At 50.0% G+C, this 20,670-nt stretch overlaps 1 protein-coding gene and 1 long non-coding RNA gene across 2 annotated transcripts in view; both read right to left on the bottom strand.

Moving 5' to 3' along the window:
• Nucleotides 1-2,388, bottom strand: part of LOC142261046 (uncharacterized) — a 44,948-nt gene extending 42,560 nt beyond the window's left edge. Inside the window, exons 1-2 of the mRNA XM_075332088.1 lie at nucleotides 2,270-2,388; nucleotides 2,089-2,186 (exon numbers count right to left, since the gene is read on the bottom strand). Of these exons, the coding sequence (XP_075188203.1) occupies nucleotides 2,089-2,186; nucleotides 2,270-2,354 (183 nt within the window). The 5' untranslated portion in view covers nucleotides 2,355-2,388. The remainder of the gene's footprint in view (nucleotides 1-2,088; nucleotides 2,187-2,269) is intronic.
• A 90-nt stretch (nucleotides 2,389-2,478) lies between these two features.
• Nucleotides 2,479-20,115, bottom strand: LOC142261047 (uncharacterized). The gene is made up of 3 exons (XR_012728843.1): nucleotides 19,628-20,115; nucleotides 2,784-2,933; nucleotides 2,479-2,654 (listed from the first exon to the last, which is right to left on the bottom strand). It is a non-coding gene; the product is annotated as an uncharacterized LOC142261047 (long non-coding RNA).
• Nucleotides 20,116-20,670: the final 555 nt, after the last annotated feature.

The raw sequence follows: 20,670 nt of genomic DNA, 5'->3' as shown, positions 1-20,670 counted from the left end.
GGTTTCATCTGAATCATGTCATTTGAAGAATTACATGTAGACCTGTCATGCTAATAGGTTGAGGAGAAGGGACGTAGCCTCACTGCGCCCTGAACCAGGCTTATCCAGAGGGGCATGATTAAGTGCCTACCCAGTCATCACCAGAGCCTCTGAGGTTGGAGTTTGCTGACAGTAGGCACCAGTTACCAATGTGTTCCACCAAGAGGCTGTGCATCATGAGAAAGATAGGGTGGGAACCACTGCTTCTAGAGAAGAACAGGAAGGATAACCCTGTCACTTACTCTGAGCAACCCTGAGCTCCCCGATGTCCCAAGAGAGGTTCTTTCATGTCGTGTGACAATCACGTGTCTTACCCTAACCACAACTGTGTCTAGTGAGCAGGGCAGGAGGAACACTAGTCCTTCTTTATGATAATGACACAAAAGGAAAAAGAAACTGCATTCCCAAACAAGTGGTAAAAAAGAGGGATGGAAGAGAAATGAATAAAAAGGGAGATGATCAATAGGAAGACACCAAAAAATGTTTTCCAAGCAGCAATCTCCAGGATCAAATTAAAAAAAAATTCTCTTTCCATGGCTCTCACCTCCATGCCAGCACCATGGAAAAGCAAGTTATCCCTGGCAACTACTGAGGTAAAGTGGTGAGAACTTATACCAGGAGGGAGTGCAAAAATCAGAGCAGCTGAGACAACTCAGGATGGTAAGCCAAGAAAGACACAAGGGTCCGCTTAACCCTAGAAGCACCAGCACAAGGATCGTCTGCACAGCTAAGTGGAAAACAAAGCAGATCCAAGTAGTACTAGCTTGCGCGGTGACCTTCTGACCCATGGGATAGGGGCGACCTCTCTCTGTCTGATAACCTGGTGTCGAAACTCTGATGTAAGTGTTCAGTGTAGAGAACGGGATAAATGTGATCCAAAAGTCACAGACAGATGGAGAAGTCACATCTATGATCAGCTCTAATCCTGCTGTGGCGCCCCTGAGGCTTCAGGCGCCACAGGGTACTGCACCTCAATTAAGGTGTAGTACTTATCCTGGGTCCAAGGAGGGTCGGTACCAGTTCCACCAACACACATACACACAGTTACAATGTGTTGCCCTCCCCAATGGGGACCGTACCAGTGTCAGGTCACAGTAGGGGGTCACTACAGCGGTTGGGTTTACAGGACACCACCGCACCAGGGGCTCCCCGATCCACAGGAGCTGGGACCCAGGGTCAGGGAGAAGCAACCACCAGGGGGAGTCAGGAGCAAACAGTGGGAAGAGCAGGTTGACCTAGTGAGAGTAGTCAACCAGCCTGTGGCAGCGCCTGGAGGCAACAGCTTGGAACACACAACACAACTACAAAGGAGGGAACAGCTCTAGACACGGAGCAGAGCGGATGTGCTGCGAGGCAGCTCTGTGGGCCAAGGCGTTTGGACACGGGCGCTGGGGAGAAGCAGGCGGCTGCTTCCACAGGACCCACGCTGTCTGGGTACAGAACCCTACGGCAGATATACTTCACGTTGTCTACCAACTCTGCAATGGTCACAGGAATGGCTAGAAGAGTCACCGGACCTGTCCCACCGAGTCTGCAGCCAAATAGCATATAGGATCCAGAGCTGAGGTCTTGGACCAGTCCCACATCGGAACCACGCTATCAGCATACAGAATGGGACACTTTACTGACACCGGGATCCCCAAGTGATTCACGCCACAGGGATCCAATACTTAGCGCAGCAAAGGAGGAAGGGCTCATAGACTGACATACACCAGATCTGACCTTCCACAGAATCGTTATTGTCTGGAGTCCATCGTGGCGGAGAATGGTACTCTGGGGCAGCGCCTGAACTACCAGTGAGTAAAAGACCTGGAACCGCAGCCCCTGTCTCTGCTTCTCCTTTTCTGGCACCAACGGGGACCACCACCACCCCCGTCCGTCTTCAGTCATCCTTCCTGAGGTAACCCCACTATGCCTGTGATGAGCGACACCTTACCAGCGGCGACCTTCACCACCAGCCCCGGAGAGGATAAAACAAGACTGAGCACAAGACCTTCACAGCTGTTGACACATCCTAGGGAGATTTCATAGCACCTTCTCTCCATCTACCTGATGATCCTGAGGAACTTTGGGATCTTCTTGTTTACAGTCCTGTGGGAGAAGAGGACGGGGACATCCCTCTGGTGTTTTCCTCTTACTGGATGGAACTGGAGGAGACACATACAGGGACTGAATTCATTCATTACATACAGATAATTATAGGCCGTGTGTATTTAGTCCTGTCTATTACCTGGTGATGTGAGGGGCAGGGGAACCTCCATCATGACGTCCTTGTACAGATCTTTGTGTCCTTCTAAATACTCCCACTCCTCCATGGAGAAATAGACGGTGACGTCCTGACACCTTATAGGAACCTGTCACATACAATGATACCGTCACCCCCGATCCCTTCATAGCGTTACTGTATAATGTCCCAGCATTCCCAGCAGTGTCACCTCTCCAGTCAGCAGCTCAATCATCTTGTAGGGGAGTTCTAGGATCTTCTGGCCATTGATGTCCTCATGTATCGGGGGGTGAGGTGGAGGCCCCAAGATTGGGCTCAGGGGTCTTCCCCATCCCTCAGACACAGGGGCCTGACAGCGCTCACTAGAGGTCTTCTTCACTACTGTGTAATCCTGGTTATGGGGAGACACAGTAATAAATCTCATTCCAGACATTTCCAGAGTCCTCACCTCTCCAGTTCTGTCCATCTGTTATTCCCATAGATAAGAATGATGTAATGTGACGTCATCAGAATCTCTCACCTCTCCAGTAAGCCGGAAGAGGATCTCTAGGGTGAGGTGTAATATCCTCTCCGCCATCTTGTCCCTGTCCATATCCATCCTTCACGGGGCAATCAGGAGAATTCTCTTATATAGAAAAAAACCACTGAGAGGATCCGATATTATAAGGACCTGAATGGGGAGAAGATGAGCCGATATGTAACATTAATCGAGATAATAATGGAGGGAAGATATCATTTGGGCAGTAGAAAAAAATTCAAGATGAAATGAAGTTGCACCTAAAATGATATCAATGAAAACGTCAGTTCATCAAGCAAAAAACAAGTCGTCACTTAACTCTGATTTCAGAAAATGGAGACACAAGCCGATTTTTTTACGTTTTTTTTTGTTTGTTTTTTTTACAAAAGTCTGATTTTTATTTACTCCTAGAGATGAGTGAACCTGAAGTTCGGTTTTCGGTACAAACTCAGACTTTTGCAAGATAGCAAAGTTCAGTTTTGGGTTCGGGAGCTTTACGTATGGAAACCGCTCTCGTGTGATCAGATGTATTGTGCACCAAGAAATAAAACTGAAAAGACCCGCCCTCCCCTGTTAGTGATCTGTTTATGGCTGCATGTGGGCGGAGACCTGAACTGCCAATCAATGATTTCAAATAAAGTCCATGTCAAGTCCAAGTCCAGAACCGATCTTTGCAAATGATCAGCTGGACCAGCAGAAGCCGAACGTCCACGGGTCCGCTCATCTCTAGTCACCACTGAGATAATAAATGTCTGATATTGCCGTAATCACACTGACCTGGAGAATCACGCTGATCGATCACTTCCAGCACATCGGGAATAGAGTAAAAACAATGATGGAATTAGTTTTTTCCTCAACATTTCGCAGCACTTTGAATTTTTACTTAATTTCCAGTAAATTTTATGGTAAAATTAAAACCTATGCGACATTTAAAAAAAACAAAAAAAACAACTATCCTTTATACGGCAATGTGGGAGGAAAAATAAAAGAGCCGCGCAGTTACCCACGATCATGTATCAACGGAGATGAAATCCGTCCATCTCTAGATAAGGCACAGATGGTTTATTACTGCCTCTGCCTTCTCTGTCACTGTATACACAGCTTTGGTGTAATGCAGCGGGAATGGTGAGGGACCTGACAGTGACACAGATCTCTGTGTGAGAGCCCATGCACCAACGGTAGTTGCCAACTGTAATTGTTTGGGGCCTGGTGAGTGCAATTATTTTTTTGGGTATCTGCTTCCTTTTGAGGGTCTCCACTTTCTTTTGGGGTGCCTGCTTTCTTTGATAAAACTCCTCCTGTATTCTTTAACTTTTTTAGATATTTGGACAATTCATTATGGAACCACAACTGGAGCTTATTTTTGGAGTAGGGTTTATATCTTAAGTATACTCAAAAAGCCCTCAAAAATCCTACTAGGGCTTATTTTCCGGGTACGTCTTATTTTCAAGGAAACAGGGTAGAAAGTGCTGACGGTGCCTCCTCCCTCATATACAGAGGATATGGTCACCGCTGAGTCATTATATCAGCCCCAGTTACAAGGGAAGGAAGATGAAAATAAATACTGAATTGACCCCCCCGCCCCCTTCCAAATGTGTGACATATAGTAGAATACCACGGTCAATCCAAATCTCTGTTATTAGCCCCGACCAGGTAAAAAACAGCGATATACACAAAATAAGAAGTGTTACTAAATAGCTATGAAATATGTAAATGTGATCATAGACATATATTGAGACGGCGTCCAGCTTTCAGTCATAGGGGTGGCAACGATGCGGTTTTAGTCACTGCTCAGTATACCGCACTCTCGGCACTGACTGACAGCAGGTTCCAATGCTCAGCGGCTGTCAGTCAGTGTGGGGAAAAGGGTATATATGTGGTAATAACAGACATTTCCCTTATTTTCAAACTGGTATCGCTTGACATCAGACACAATGCTGAAGTTGGTTTCTTAATCATCCAGTTTCTTATTCGAGGCTGAAGTTGGTTTATTTTTTTTTTCAGTTTTTATTGTTTTGGGTTTTTTTTACAGGTTTAACAACAAACATAAAAAATCACAATAATAAAATACAATACAGTGCGGAGCCCTGATGTGAATAAACTTAAAAGCAACAAAAAAAGTATCAAACTGGCACAAAATGGGCATCAAAGTGACATCAAAGCTCTTTTTTCACAAGGGTAACAGGAAAAAATGCACCATACAATTTATTGTGCAGTTTTTCCTGAGTACACAGATACCTCATATGTGGTGGAAATCAAATGTTTGGGTGCACGGCAGGGCTCGGAAGGGAAGGAGCGCCATTTGACTGTAAAATTGGCTGGATTCATTAGCAAATGCCATGTCGTGTTTGGAGCTCCTGAGGCGCCTAAACAGTGGAGCTCCATCAAAAGTGATCACATTTTGGAAACTAGACCCCTCAAGGATTTTATCCAGGGGTATAGTGAGCATTTTGAACCCACAGGTACTTTATAGAATTTAATAAACTTAGGTCGTCATATTGAAAATTTTCTTTTTTTTTCACAAAACTGTTGCTTTAGCACCAAATTGCTCACTTTTTCAAGCGGCAACACCAAAATGTGGACAACACAATTTGTTATCCAATTTCTTATGAGCGCAGGAATACCCAACACGTGGCTAAAAACCTCTGTTTGGACAAACGGGAGGGCTCATAACAGAAGGAGCACCATGTGAATTTTGGAAAAATTGAAAAAAATTGCAGGCACCATGTCGCCTTTTTGAGGACCCCTAAAGGGACCTATACAGCATAAACCCCCACAAGTGACCCCATTTTGAAAACTAGACCCTCAAGGATTTCATTCGAGGGTATAGTGAGCATTTTGAACCCACAGGTACTTCACAAAAGTGTTGCTGTAGTGCCAAATTTCTCACTTTTAGGCTATGTGCCCACGACCAGGTGACACTGTGTCTAGACGCAATGTCAGCTTTCGTGCAGAGATGCGAGTATTGTCCACTGGAGAACGCAGCTGCCCGGGCCACGATCCAGATTCAGGATGCTGAAGACTTTAGCTGTATTTTCCCTTTGGACGAAACTCTCGTCTCCACTGCATAAATTGACATCCTTAGGCTCAGGAAGCCGCGCTGCAGGTCAGTTTATGCTGAGGAAAAAAACAAGCACAGTGGGCAGGAGATTTCCAAAAATCCTTCCATTGCGCTTGTACTGCACAGCGCAGCATTTTGGAAGCAGCAAAAAGACTCTGTGTCCAAAATGCTGCAAACACTGATTGTGGACACAAAGCCTAAAAAGCTAGGATGGATGGATAGACAAACACATATCTAATGTCCCACCCCCCAGCATAATCTAAGCTGGCACCCTTTAATGACTTTCATGTGGCAGTGAAGGGTGTTTACCTTATATTTAACCAAAAAAATAAATAATTTAAAAAAAACCTATGTGGGTTCCCCCCATTTTTGATAGCCAGCTAGGGTAAAGCAGATGGCTGAAGCCTGCAGATCACAGTTGGCAGCTTCACCTTGGCTGGTGATCCAAAACAGAGGGCACCCCACGCTATTTTTTTTTTAAAATTATTGATAAATAATTTAAAAAAAAAACATGGGTTCCCCCCAAATTGGATCACCAGCGAAGGTAAAGCTGACAGCTGGCGTCTGGTATTCTCAGAGTGGGGAGGTCCATGGTTATTTGGCCCTTCCCAACCTAAAAATAGCAGGCTGCAGCCGTCCCAGCAGTGGCGCATCCATTAGATGTACCAATCCTGGCACTTCACTCTGGCTCATCCCGTTGCCCTGGTGCGGTGGCAAACAGGGTAATACATGGGGTTGATACCAGCTGTGTAATGTCACCTGGCATCAAGCCCTGGGGATAGAACCGCTCTGCGTATGCAGCCGATATTTTTCAGAAGATGAGTAGGGATCGCGAGGAAGGAGCAGCAGCTGGTATCAGGAGACCGGGGGAGGACCGGGGAGTGACAGGGGGTGACTTAGCTGGACCTGGGGAGGACATTTCTGTCACATCTGACATGTCAGATGTGACAGAAATCAGAGGAGGAGGATGAATGCAGCGTGCAGCCACCATCTTAGATTATCAGTATGAGGAGGGGGAATGGGGGGCACTTTGGCCAGACGGGGGACCGGAGGAGGGGATTTATCTCCCATCTGACATGTCTGATCAAGCAGTGCTGGCTCCTCCCTTTCTAATATGAACATGTACCTGATCAAAAACCGGAGTAAACTGGTCTGGAACTGGACATGAAGGGGTTAATGATAATGATGATGACCCCAAAATAACAGAGACCCTGCACCAGTGCACTTACCTCCACCTGCAGAGCCGCACACTAGATATATGGCTGCTCTGTGCTTACAGGACCTGTGATGATGTCACATGGAGGGGAGGAGTCAGGGGTCACATGATCAGCTCCTCAGTGTATGCAAGACTCTGCTGTGCTGGGTGTCATGGTGCTGGATGAGGGGAAGTTTATGTGTGGGATCAGGAGGGGTTTACAGTGTGGATGTAGCAGAGCCGTGTATGTACGAGGTGTACAGAGCGGAGCCGTGTGTGTACGAGGTGTACGGAGCAGAGCCGTGTGTGTACGAGGTGTACGGAGCGGAGCTGTGTGTGTACGAGGTGTACGGAGCGGAGCCGTGTGTGTACGAGGCGTACGGAGCGGAGCCGTGTGTGTACGAGGCGTACGGACCGGAGCCGTGTGTGTACGAGGTGTACGGAGCAGAGCCGTGTGTGTACGGAGCGGAGCCGCGTGTGTACGAGGTGTACGGAGCGGAGCCGTGTGTGTACGAGGTGTACGGAGCGGAGCCGTGAGTGTACGAGGTGTACGGAGCGGAGCCCTGTGTACGAGGTGTACGGAGCGGAGCCGTGTGTGTACGAGGTGTACGAAGCGGAGCCGTGTGTGTACGAGGTGTACGGAGCAGAGCCGTGTGTACGAGGTGTACGGAGCGGAGCCGTGTGTGTACGAGGTGTACGGAGCGGAGCCGTGTGTGTACGAGCTGTACGGAGCGGAGCCGTATATGTACGAGGTGTAAGGAGCGGTGTCGTGTGTGTACGAGGTGTACGGAGCGGAGCCGTGTGTGTACGAATCAGAGCCGTGTGTGTATGAGGTGTACGGAGCGGAGCCGTGTGTGTATGAGGTGTACGGATCAGAGCCGTGTGTGTACGAGGTGTACGGAGCGGAGCCGTGTGTGCGCGACGTGTACTGTAAAAACATTAAATATTATTAATACATCTAGCTATCATCCCCATTATAATAGGACATATTGAGTGTGATGGTGGGATATGGGGGGAAGTGTATCTTGCTGTACAGATTCCTATTTTAAGCTTGGTTCATTGTCCATTATTTGTACTGCTTGTGTGTACATTGTATTGTTTGTAAGTAAGTGCAAGGTTACAGCCTCTTGAGGAACTTCCGTCCCTGGGTGTGGGTGAAGGTGGGCCTAGAGTCCACCTACTGTAACATCTTTGCTTACCAGGAAGATTCAGTCAGTCTGTTTGAGAACTAGAAGGAAGATTGATCCTCTGGCAGGGAAAAGCTGAGGCTGCGGCCAGCATGCCAGAGAGACTGTAAGAAACCCCCATTTGCCTGGAAAAGGACTGCTGCAGGATTGTGACTGATTCCCTGGACATTTATGCCATTACTGGACAATTTTACCCTCTGTTTTGTGGATTATGTTATGGACCATTTGATTTGCTTGGAATAAATGCTTTTTGTATTGTACAGCCATCTCTCGCTCTGTTGAATGTGTGATATGGGAGAAGAACCCCGTGACAACAGGTGGCAGTGGTGGGATCAACAGAGCACAGCCCAATGGAGATCCACCCACAGAGTGAGTACAGAGACTGGACCGTATCCAGTCTACAGGAGATAGCCAGAGATCTGGGCCTGAGCTACCAGGGACTGAGTAAAGAGGCCTTAATTGATCTACTGGTTGATGCGAGCCAGTCCACCTCCTCCCAGATGTCTGACGGACAAACATTGGGGATGGGGAACCCTGCTCCAAAAAGCCAGTGGGTGGTGCGGTTTGAAGAAAAAATGGCAGCTCTTGGCGAGCACAGCGGAGACAAGAAACAATGGAGTCCGACAGAGGGAGTAATGTGAGTTGGAGTGTAAACTCAGCGATCCGGGAGCCTGTACTGATCACCCGGGCAGACTTCAAGCCATTTGATGAGGCTTCTGGAGATGTGGAAGGGTTCTTCAAGGACTTTGAGCAGCAGTGTGCGGTGATGGAGGTTCCCCACTCTGGCTGGGTGCGTTTGTTAGTGGGACTCCTGAATGGAAGCCTGGCAGAGGCTTATCGCACCATTGACTCACAGCGGAAACCGGGATTATAACATTGTAAAACGGACTATCCTGGATTTCCATGCCATCACCCCAGACTCACATAGGGCACAGTTCCAAGACCTCCCATGCACCACGTGGGGATCGTTTAGGATGTATGCCCATAAGATGTCCCAGGAATGTCGAAGATGGCTGGAAACGGAAGACGCTTTCACTGTGGAAGACGTTATGCAGGTATTTCTTATAGAACAATTTCTTTACAAGTGTCCCTCAGAATTATGGGAATGGGTCAGAGAGCGCAAGCCGTGCCCCTTTGATCGAGTTGCAGCCCTGGCTGATGAAGCCCTTACTATCTGACCACTATGGAGGGGGCTTCTGGACAATAAGCCACAGCCTTCTCCTGCTCCTCGGCCCTCTCCAATTATATCTGCCCCTCCACGCAGCTGCAGGCCAATGACAACCACGGCTCACGATTCTGGGCCCCAACAGTTCCGACCACGCCCTGAGGAAATTACAGAGAGGAGATGTTATGGGTGCGGGCAACCTAGGCAGCTGCAATCCATTTGTCCCGCAAAGATTCGGAGGGACCCCCACACACCTACATCTCGTCCGGTACATTTTGTGCACTCCATATTTCCTGAGGAAGAGTTACTACCACCTCCACCGGAGTGTACCACTGACGCCTGCACCATAGATGCCGCTGTTTTAGTGTATGGCCTCTGGCCTTTGTCACCAGGTTCTCCTACTGCCTTCTCCAGAATGCACATTGAAAGGAGTACGACGCAGAGGAGATGTTATCGATGTGGGCAACCTGGGCATTTGCAAAACATTTGCCCTGCTGGTCGTTTAAGGAATGACCTTGCACCAAATCGACCTGTTCATTCTCTACAGCCGAACTACCATCAAAGTAAGCACTTACAGGTACAGGAGGTTGTGCTGGATGGACAGAGAGTCATTGGATTTTGTGACTCCAGGGCATTTCTCACAATAGCTGATCCCCGAGTGGCTCGGCCAGAGGTGATACATCATGGACCAGGGATTGTTATTGAATTGGCTGGAGGACAAAGGAGGAATATCCCAAAGGCGACTGTGAATCTGGACTTTGGCTTTGGAGTCAAGCAATGTGTGGTTGGGGTGATGGGCGGCCTGCCTGCAGATATTCTCCTAGGAAATGATGTGGGAGATCTACAATGCCGATTTGTGGGTGCAGGAAACACAGTTGGAGTAAAGGAGGACAAAAAGGGAAGTTTGTCCTTCCAACCCTATCGCTGTACAAGGGACTACCTACAGCTTCTCCATCCAATACAAGCGTGGAAGCCAACACCAGAATGCTGATGGACTGTCCCGGCAAATAGAACCATATACTATCCACAGCTAAGCAATATGGACTTAAGTGAGATGGCCAGAGATCTGTGTAGACCTCATGGCATACTCACTAATTCAGAAGAAGGGAGAGGTTGTGATGGTGGGATATGGGGGGAAGTGTATCTTGCTGTACAGATTCCTATTTTAAGCTTGGTTCATTGTCCATTATTTGTACTGCTTGTGTGTACATTGTATTGTTTGTAAGTAAGTGCAAGGTTACAGCCTCTTGAGGAACTTCCGTCCCTGGGTGTGGGTGAAGGTGGGCCTAGAGTCCACCTACTGTAACCTCTTTGCTTACCAGGGAGATTCAGTCAGTCTGTTTGAGAACTAGAAGGAAGAAGATTGATCCTCTGGCAGGGAAAAGCTGAGGCTGCGGCCAGCATGCCAGAGAGACTGTAAGAAACCCCCATTTGCCTGGAAAAGGACTGCTGGAGGATTGTGACTGATTCCCTGGACATTTATGCCATTACTGGACAATTTTACCCTCTGTTTTGTGGATTATGTTATGGACCATTTGATTTGCTTGGAATAAATGCTTTTTGTATTGTACAGCCATCTCTCGCTCTGTTGAATGTGTGATATGGGAGAAGAACCCCGTGACAACAGGTGGCAGTGGTGGGATCAACAGAGCACAGCCCAATGGAGATCCACCCACAGAGTGAGTACAGAGACTGGACCGTATCCAGTCTACAGGAGATAGCCAGAGATCTGGGCCTGAGCTACCAGGGACTGAGTAAAGAGGCCTTAATTGATCTACTGGTTGATGCGAGCCAGTCCACCTCCTCCCAGATGTCTGACGGACAAACATTGGGGACGGGGAACCCTGCTCCAAAAAGCCAGTGGGTGGTGCGGTTTGAAGAAAAAATGGCAGCTCTTGGCCCCGGTGTATCTCAGGAATATACGGAGCAGGCTGCTCGCCGAGCACAGCGGAGACAAGAAACAATGGAGTCTGACAGAGGGAGTAATGTGAGTTGGAGTGTAAACTCAGCGATCCGGGAGCCTGTACTGATCACCCGGGCAGACTTCAAGCCATTTGATGAGGCTTCTGGAGATGTGGAAGGGTTCTTCAAGGACTTTGAGCAGCAGTGTGCGGTGATGGAGGTTCCCCACTCTGGCTGGGTGCGTTTTTAGTGGGACTCCTGAATGGAAGCCTGGCAGAGGCTTATCGCACCATTGACTCACAGCGGATCCGGGATTATAACATTGTAAAACGGACTATCCTGGATTTCCATGCCATCACCCCAGACTCACATAGGGCACAGTTCCAAGACCTCCCATGCACCACGTGGGGATCGTTTAGGATGTATGCCCATAACATGTCCCAGGAATGTCGAAGATGGCTGGAAGCGGAAGACGCTTTCACTGTGGAAGACGTTATGCAGGTATTTCTTATAGAACAATTTCTTTACAAGTGTCCCTCAGAATTATGGGAATGGGTCAGAGAGCGCAAGCCGTGCTCCTTGGATCGAGTTGCAGCTCTGGCTGATGAAGCCCTTACTATCTGACCACTATGGAGGGAGCTTCTGGACAATAAGCCACAGCCTTCTCCTGCTCCTCGGCCCTCTCCAATTATATCTGCCCCTCCACGCAGCTGCAGGCCAATGACAACGACGGCTCACGATTCTGGGCCCCAACAGTTCCGACCACGCCCTGAGGAAATTACAGAAAGGAGATGTTATGGGTGCGGGCAACCTAGGCAGCTGCAATCCAATTGTCCCGCAAAGATTCGGAGAGACCCCCACACACCTACATCTCGTCCGGTACATTTTGTGCACTCCATATTTCCTGAGGAAGAGTTACTACCACCTCCACCGGAGTGTACCACTGACGCCTGCACCAAAGATGCTGCTGTTGGAGTGTATGGCCTCCGGCCTTTGTCACCAGGTTCTCCTACTGCCTTCTCCAGAATGCACATTGGAAGGAGTACGACGCAGAGGAGATGTTATCGATGTGGGCAACCTGGGCATTTGCGAAAAACTTGCCCTGCTGGTCGTTTAAGGAATGACCTTGCACCAAATTGACCTGTTCATTCTCTACAGCCGAACTACCATCAAAGTAAGCACTTACAGGAGGTTGTGCTGGATGGACAGAGAGTCATTGGATTTTGTGACTCCAGGGCATTTCTCACAATAGCTGATCCCCGAGTGGCTCGGCCAGAGGTGATACATCATGGACCAGGGATTGTTATTGAATTGGCTGGAGGACAAAGGAGGAATATCCCAAAGGCGACTGTGAATCTGGACTTTGGCTTTGGAGTCAAGCAATGTGTGGTTGGGGTGATGAGCGGCCTGCCTGTAGATATTCTCCTAGGAAATGATGTGGGAGATCTACAATGCTGATTTGTGGGTGCAGGAAACACAGTTGGAGTAAAGGAGGACAAAAAGGGAAGTTTGTCCTTCCAACCCTATCGCTGTACAAGGGACTACCTACAGCTTCTCCATCCAATACAAGCGTGGAAGTCAACACCAGAATGCTGATGGACTGTCCCGGCAAGTAGAACCATATACTATCCACAGCTGAGCAATATGGACTTAAGTGAGATGGCCAGAGATCTGTGTAGACCTCATGGCATACTCACTTATTCAGAAGAAGGGAGAGGTTGTGATGGTGGAATATGGGGGGAAGTGTATCTTGCTGTACAGATTCCTATTTTAAGCTTGGTTCATTGTCCATTATTTGTACTGCTTGTGTGTACATTGTATTGTTTGTAAGTAAGTGCAAGGTTACAGCCTCTTAGGAACTTCCGTCCCTGGGTGTGGGTGAAGGTGGGCCTAGAGTCCACCTACTGTAACCTCTTTGCTTACCAGGAAGATTCAGTCAGTCTGTTTGAGAACTAGAAGGAAGAAGATTGATCCTCTGGCAGGGAAAAGCTGAGGCTGTGGCCAGCATGCCAGAGAGACTGTGAGAAACCCCCATTTGCCTGGAAACGGAATGCTGGAGGATTGTGACTGATTCCCTGGACATTTATGCCATTACTGGACAATTTTACCCTCTGTTTTATGGATTATGTTATGGACCATTTGATTTGCTTGGAATAAATGCTCTTTGGATTGTACAGCCATCTCTCGCTCTGTTGATTGTGTGATATGGGATCCCGTCACAATTAATTAAAAAAAAACATTAAATATTATTAATACAGCTAGCTAAACTTAGAATATTAGGACATATTGAGTATATATGCTGACAGTCCTGTCTATATTGGAGGCTTACATCATGTGTACAGCAGAATCTCCCTATATGGATTTGAACTGCTGCATATATAACATCACACTTCTCGGAGGGGAAGGGTCCGGAGGCAGAGGGGAATCGTCCCTGCAGAAGGACCCATGTCGAAGCTGCTGAGCCCTAAACCATCCACCCATCCAAGATGAAGCAACACATGATGACACGTCTCCAGCATGCCCTTACCCATTCAGGATCCAGGGAAAGATGAATGAAGAATAAGACTTCTACTGATTTAGTAAAGAAATGGACTATTATTGAACTCCTCACGTAAGCTAATGAAGAATACTATTTTTCATTTCTGTAACTGAACTAATGAATTGTTCTATTTTTGTCAACCATTTCTACTCAATATAAAATACATTTATTTTTACATTTTTTGAAGTCTATTACTCATGCGTCTTATCACATATTTAAAGAAAAATATATTTAAGATATATATTTTTAACAGACTATTAGACCATTATATGTATACGGTTCAAACAACACTATAATTCCATCACCACGAAAAAAGGCTCCAACTGCTTGATTAACTATATACATGAAAATCACGATGGTAACCCTCACTCCTTGTGGTTTGCAGGTCTGGTCTGATGCAGTTGTTATTTTTTAGTCCACGAATGGCATTATACTGATTTTTGGTTAAATTATATAACTTTTAAGGCTAGGGCCTCATGAGCATTAATGCGATTGCATTGCATGACACTTGGCTCCCACTCTGCTGGAGTGTAAGCTGAGTGTGATGCCACTGTGATGCTATCCTGCGATCGCAGCACAGCTGCGGCAAAGAGGGACAGGCGCTGCGGAGGAGAGGGAGGGACTTATCTCCCTATCTTTTCCCTTGTCAGCTGATGTGTATGTCGCACTGCACTCCGTTGTGAAGCGAGTGCAATGCGATGTTTCTCTCGCACCCATAGACTTTTATGGGTGCGAGTGAAAGCTAATCAGATTCCACCCACAGAATGCTGCAATTGTTTTTTCGGTCCGATTAGGGCTGAGAAAAAAATTGCTCATGGGAGCTGCTCCATAGAGTAACATTGGTCCGAGTGGAAAGCGATTTTTTTTTATCACATTCCACTCTCCGTTTTACTCGCCGTCTGTCCTTAGCCTTACTGTTATTGCAGGAGACATAACGGTGCAGAGCCAACAGGTCCTTTTCTACCAAATTCTGAATCATGTCTAATGATGGTATACGAGATGTTACTGGATAATAATCAGGGTTTGAGACCTTAAGGTACCGTCACACTAAGCAACTTACCAGCGATCCCAACAACGATAGGGATCGCTGGTAAGTTGCTAGGAGGTTGCTGGTGAGATGTCACTCTGCGACGCTCCAGCGATCCCACCAGCAACCTGACCTGGCAGGGATCGCTGGAGCGTGGCTACACAAGTTGCTGGTGAGCTCACCAGCAACCAGTGACCAGCTCCCAGCGCCGCGTGGAAGATGCTGCGCTTGGTAACTAAGGTAAATATCGGGTAACCAACCCGATATTTACCTTGGTTACCACTGCACGGAGCTACACGTGCAGAGAGCAGGGAGCAGCGCACACTGAGCGCTGGCTCCTTGCTCTCCTAGTTACAGCACACATCGGATTAATTAACCCGATGTGTGCTGCAGCTAAATGTGCACAGAGCAGGGAGCAGTGCACAATGCTTAGCGCTGGCTCCTTGCTCTCCTAGTTACAGCACACATCGGGTTAATTAACCCGATGTGTGCTGCAGCTAAATGTGCACAGAGCAGGGAGCAGTGCACAATGCTTAGCGCTGGCTCCTTGCTCTCCTAGTTACAGCACACATCGGGTTAATTAACCCGATGTGTGCTGCAGCTAAATGTGCACAGAGCAGGAGCCGGCACTGACAGTGAGAGTGGAGGAGGCTGTATCAAAGGTAAATATCGGGTAACCAAGGACAGGGCTTCTTGGTTACCCGATGTTTACATTGGTTACCAGCCTCTGCAGAAGCCGGCTCCTGCTGCCTGCACATTTAGTTGTTGCTGTCTCGCTGTCACACACAGCGATCTGTGCTTCACAGCAGGACAGCAACAACTAAAAAATGGCCCAGGACATTCAGCAACAACCAACGACCTCACAGCAGGGGCCAGGTTGTTGCTGGATGTCACACACAGCAACATCGCTAGCAACGTCACAAAAGTTGTTCGTTACCAGCGATGTTGCTAGCGATGTTGCTTAGTGTGACGGGGCCTTTAGATTTTACATCATGATCTCCCACCAATTCTTCCAAATTACGATCCTCATCCATTTAGTTTAGCATTACAATGGCCTTCTGTTCAGAGAAAGAGAATCCTTCAAAATCTGTTCCCTTCCCCCGGTCTGCTAAACTTTCCTGTGCTCCATGTTCGGTTTTATAGGTAGCCGGACACGCTCCATGTGCTGAGCTTAACTGGCCTATATAAGGCTACCAAGATACACACCTGTGACCTGGTAATAAGACTATTAGTCTGTGCACAGCGACCTGTCTGCAGTCTCCAGAACATCTCCAGACTATCTGTGGCATCCAGCACCTCAGCTACCAATCTGCCTGTGGCTTCCAGTATGTCTGCACTTGTCTGAGGTCTCCAGGACGTCTGCGGCTTCCTATACCTCAGTTACCTGTCTGCCTGTGGGTGTCAGTACCTCTGCAGCCTGTCTGCAGTCTTCAGGACTTCTGCTGTATGCCTGTGACTGGTAGTGCCTCTGCTACTCGTCCCAGGTTTTGCAGGATATCTGCTCCATGTCCGTCCACGGCTTTCAGTCTCCTGTCTGCCTACAGCTTCCATTACCTCACTTTGTGAGCCCTTCACAGAATACCAAGACCATGGATCCCAATGGCGCAGTTACAATATTTTTTGGGAAAGTCCCTACACGACTCCGCTCCGCACACCTCGTACACACGCGGCTCCGCTCAAGTACACCTCGTACACACACAGCTCTGCTCCGCACACCTCGTACACACACGGCTCCGCTCCGTACACCTCATACACACGCGGCTCCGCTCCGTACACCTCGTACACATGCGGCTACGCTCCGTACACCTCGTACACACGCGGCTCCGCTCCGCACACCTCGTACACACGCGGATCCGCTCCGTACACTTCGTACACACGCGGCTCTGCTCCATACACCTCGTACACACACGGCTCCACTCCGTACACCTCGTACACACACGGCTCTGCTACATCCACACTGTAAACCCCTCCTGACCCCACACTTGGCGCTCTGGACAAGCCAGGTCGTCACAGATACTACAACAACACACCTCACACCCCGACTAGGCACACCGAAGTCAAACAAAATCCTTGTTGCCTCCCTCCAGGGGCTGATGTCCACACCAGGGGGTGGGCCAGGCGGTTGGCCCCGCCCACCGAGGAGTTCACAGTCCTGGAGACGGGAAAAGGAAGACAGATAGAGTTTGAAGTTGGAGAAGTGAGGAGTGAAGTGAAGTGGTAGTAGAGGAGACTAAAGGCGTCCGGGTGTGTGGCCCGGACGGAACAGCAAGGTTGGCAGACGGTGGTGACCGTCTGCAGGAGAGGCTAATTGGAGCGAACCGTAAGGACTGGAGACGGGCGGTGGCCCGATGGTACCGGATCGGGGAGCAAAGAGAAGCCAGTACCATTCGGCAGGGATTACGGACCCCGACCAGGCTAGGAGTCGCCGTAAAACCGGTCAAATCCGTTAGCGAAGGGAACCTCTGGGGTTTCCCAGCAGTCAAGACCCGATTGAAGGCAACAGCTCAAACCATAAAGGGAAACACAGTCACCGCCAAGGCTACAGTTCCCAGGGCCAGAGCCTGCGGGCAAAAGGGGCTCCCTCAGCATCCATCCAAGCTGGGGAGCGTCTTCCCGAGTAGTGGAGGCGCGAAAGCTGAAACCCTGCCCCTGTAGAGGATGAGCCGGAAAAAGACTAAGGGGGACGGATGGCGTCTGGCCGCATGTAGCCCGCGGCTATAGAAGCAGGGACGCCGGGACTCTGCGATCTGCTGATTCCTGGAAAGTATGTCTGCTCCACCCATCTACGCAGAGGCTACAGAGCCGGTGCCCGGAACGGCGGCGTGGCTCAGGGCCCGAACGGCAGGGATCTGCCGACGCTACCGGAGTCAGATATGTATGCTGATGGAGCAGTGGACCGCGGAGGTGGAGGAGGTAGCTGCGGTCGCCCGGGTGTATGGAATGGAGGCCATGATGGAGGAGCTGGTGAGTGACCCACGCCCCTGTGTCCCCGAGGGACCGGCCGTTGCGGCTGAGGGACCCGGTCTACCCCTGGCCCCCATGCCGCCTCCGTCTTCCCTGCCCGTGCACCGCGCTACTGCTGGTCTGTCTGGCGTACACCAATTCGTAGCAGTGGCCGAGAGAGTGGTGAGCCCGGCGGCTGCGGCAGCTGGCGGTGACCCGCCTGGCGCAGGGACGGATGATAGCGACTCCGGACCTGACACAGAGCCTGTTTCGGAGGAGGACGAAGGGGTCGTTGCCCTGTGTGACATGTTGGCCACTTACATCCCCCGGAGCGGAAATAACGGGTACCGGGCGGCCCTTCCTCGTCGCGCCTGCTATGCGCTGGAGGGGCTGGTTCCCGTGTTCCTCCACCCGGGGCCGGCTGAGGATGATGAAAGCGAGCAGTGATGGCAGCGGAGCCTCGCTGCAGTTGTCCCCGTTGGGACCACCAGTTTGAAAGTTTTTAAATGATAAGCGAATCAACCGAAGTTCATCTGATTGACAACCGTGATTTAACCGGCCGTTGCCAGCAACTGGTCCCCGTAGGGACTTTCTGAAACCATTTCATAGAAACTGCTACGGACAAGCCCGAAAACTGGCAGGGCAACCACAAACTTAGTGGAATGTAAATAAAAATGTTGTTGGCTTGATACCGTTACCGCCTCCGGAGAGGCAGATTTGGGAGGATGGGCCTGGAGGAAAGTGATGGCCCAGGCCCGCCACTACCGTAACCGGTGGCGATCCTCCGGGGGTTCAGGGGTCCCCCATGGACGTGGGTCCCCTGAAAGAGACAGAACCCGCTCGGGCAGCCTGGTGATGGACTGGGGTCAAGGGGTGCTGCCCACTTCTTAGGGGCAGCATCAGGGCCAGGTTGTTTGGGTGGGAGAAGAGCGGAAGCCGTAACCGTTTTAATAAAAATGTTTTGTAACGTTTAAGAATGTGCCTCCCGATGTGGGAAGATTACAAAAAAAAATGCTTATGTTTCACATGTTTTTACCGTTTTTATCTTTTGCAGTTAAAAAAAATAAATAAATAAAACCGGTGATGGACGGGCAGCCCGCGGACGGTCTGCATTTTACTAAGGGGGAATGTGGCGCCCTGGACAAGCCAGGTCGTCACAGATACTACAACAACACACCTCACACCCCAGCTAGGCACACCGAAGTCAAACAAAATCCTTGTTGCCTCCCTCCAGGGGCTGATGTCCACACCAGGGGGTGGGCCAGGCGGTTGGCCCCGCCCACCGAGGAGTTCACAGTCCTGGAGGCGGGAAAAAGAAGACAGATAGAGTTTGAAGTTGGAGAAGTGAGGAGTGAAGTGAAGTGGTAGTAGAGGAGACTGAAGGCGTCCGGGTGTGTGGCCTGGACGGAACAGCAAGGTTGGCAGACGGTGGTGACCGTCTGCAGGAGAGGCTAATTGGAGCAAACCGTAAGGACTGGGGACGGGCGGTGGCCCGATGGTACCGGATCGGGGAGCAAAGAGAAGCCAGCACCATTCGGCAGGGCTTACGGACCCCGACCAGGCTAGGAGTCGCCGTAAAACCGGTCAAATCCGTTAGCGAAGGGAATCTCCGGGGTTTCCCAGCAGTCAAAACCCGATTGAAGGCAACAGCTCAAACCGTAAAGGGAAACACAGTCACCGCCAAGGCTACAGTTCCCAGGGCCAGAGCCTGCGGGCAAAAGGGGCTCCCTCAGCATCCATCCAAGCTGGGGAGCGGGTTACCGGTGGGAAGCCATTGGAACCGTTAACACAACACAGGTGCAGGGAAAGGCAGTCACCATCAACCTACCGGGAGAGCTACCGCAGCCGTCTGTGGGACCCGTCCATCCAGCCGTTTGTTTTACCGGAGACTTTGCATTCATTATTGGCTGATTGAGTACCACCGTGCCGTGCGGCACAGCGCTGCCCCCGCGACCCTGCACCTCACCAGGCCCCGTAACCCGCCTGCCATCCCTCCCTCACCGGGCCCCGGAACTACCAACCCCCCTACCCACGGAGGGGAGAACCAACATCCAAGCTGCTCCCTGTCACCGCTCCCGGGATCCCCATCCAGAGCAGCGGTGGTGTCACAACCTCACCACAACCGTGGGTGGAGTCACGGCAATAATCCTAAACCAAACCACTCCCCCCCCTTTCACTCACGGGCGAGGAGCGCCGCTCGAGTCCCCGGGATCCGGCCCACCGCTCAAGCCACCAACCGAGCGAGCAGCAGCAGCAGCCGGACCCGAGCAGTGGGAGAGCGCAGCGTCCCCTCCCCGCCCGCGACACACACATAAACTTCCCCTCATCCAGCACCATGACAACCAGCACAGCAGAGTCCTGCATACACTGAGGAGCTGATCATGTGACCCCTGACTCCTCCCCTCCATGTGACATCATCACAGGTCCTGTAAGCACAGAGCAGCCATATATCTAGTGTGCGGCTCTGCAGGTGGAGGTAGGTGCAGGGTATTATATATCTAGTGTGCGGCTCTGCAGGTGGAGGTAGGTGCAGGGTATTATATATCTAGTGTGCGGCTCTGCAGGTGGAGGTAGGTGCAGGTTATTATATATCTAGTGTGCGGCTCTGCAGGTGGAGGTAGGTGCAGGTTATTATATATCTAGTGTGCGGCTCTGCAGGTGGAGGTAGGTGCAGGGTATTATATATCTAGTGTGCGGCTCTGCAGGTGGAGGTAGGTGCAGGGTATTATATATCTAGTGTACGGCTCTGCAGGTGGAGGTAGGTGCAGGGTATTATATATCTAGTGTGCGGCTCTGCAGGTGGAGGTAGGTGCAGGGTATTATATATCTAGTGTGCGGCTCTGCAGGTGGAGGTAGGTGCAGGGTATTATA

The sequence above is a fragment of the Anomaloglossus baeobatrachus genome, unplaced genomic scaffold (assembly GCF_048569485.1).
Source record: "Anomaloglossus baeobatrachus isolate aAnoBae1 unplaced genomic scaffold, aAnoBae1.hap1 Scaffold_203, whole genome shotgun sequence".
NCBI classification, from domain to species: Eukaryota; Metazoa; Chordata; class Amphibia; order Anura; family Aromobatidae; genus Anomaloglossus; species Anomaloglossus baeobatrachus.
The sequence above is the reverse complement of the archived record's forward strand: the minus strand, read 5'-3'. Positions and strand labels throughout refer to the sequence as shown.